Source organism: Nestor notabilis, unplaced genomic scaffold, assembly GCF_000696875.1.
Source record: "Nestor notabilis isolate BGI_N333 unplaced genomic scaffold, ASM69687v1 scaffold2340, whole genome shotgun sequence".
Classification (NCBI taxonomy): Eukaryota; Metazoa; Chordata; class Aves; order Psittaciformes; family Psittacidae; genus Nestor; species Nestor notabilis.
In genome coordinates this window covers 1-222 of record NW_009912255.1, presented here as the reverse complement: position 1 = coordinate 222, position 222 = coordinate 1, and the positions used below count along the sequence as shown (strand labels likewise).

The 222-nt window shown below is 55.4% G+C and overlaps 1 protein-coding gene across 1 annotated transcript in view; it reads right to left on the bottom strand.

The window, feature by feature from the left end:
• LOC104408762 (TSC22 domain family protein 1) overlaps positions 1-84 on the bottom strand; it is a gene marked incomplete at its 3' end in the record, with an annotated part of 2,866 nt that extends 2,782 nt beyond the window's left edge. Inside the window, exon 1 of the mRNA XM_010018472.1 lies at positions 9-84. Within this exon, the coding sequence (XP_010016774.1) occupies positions 9-63 (55 nt within the window). The remainder of the gene's footprint in view (positions 1-8) is intronic.
• Positions 85-222: the final 138 nt, after the last annotated feature.

The following is a 222-nucleotide window of genomic DNA, read 5'->3' as shown; positions in this document are numbered from 1 at the left end:
AACCCAGCTGCTGCCGCTGCTACTGCTGCTGCCCCTTCTAGGATACATTGCCGGGTGCGCCATCTTCCTAGCACTAATGTCTGCGGCTGAGTCAGGCTGGTGCATTGTATCGGGTGTATTTTAAGAGTGCAATCCCCCGGTATGGAGAGAGACAGACACACACACACACAGTTAGCTTTGCGCTCACGGCAGGGCAGAGAGACACCACGCACACATACACAC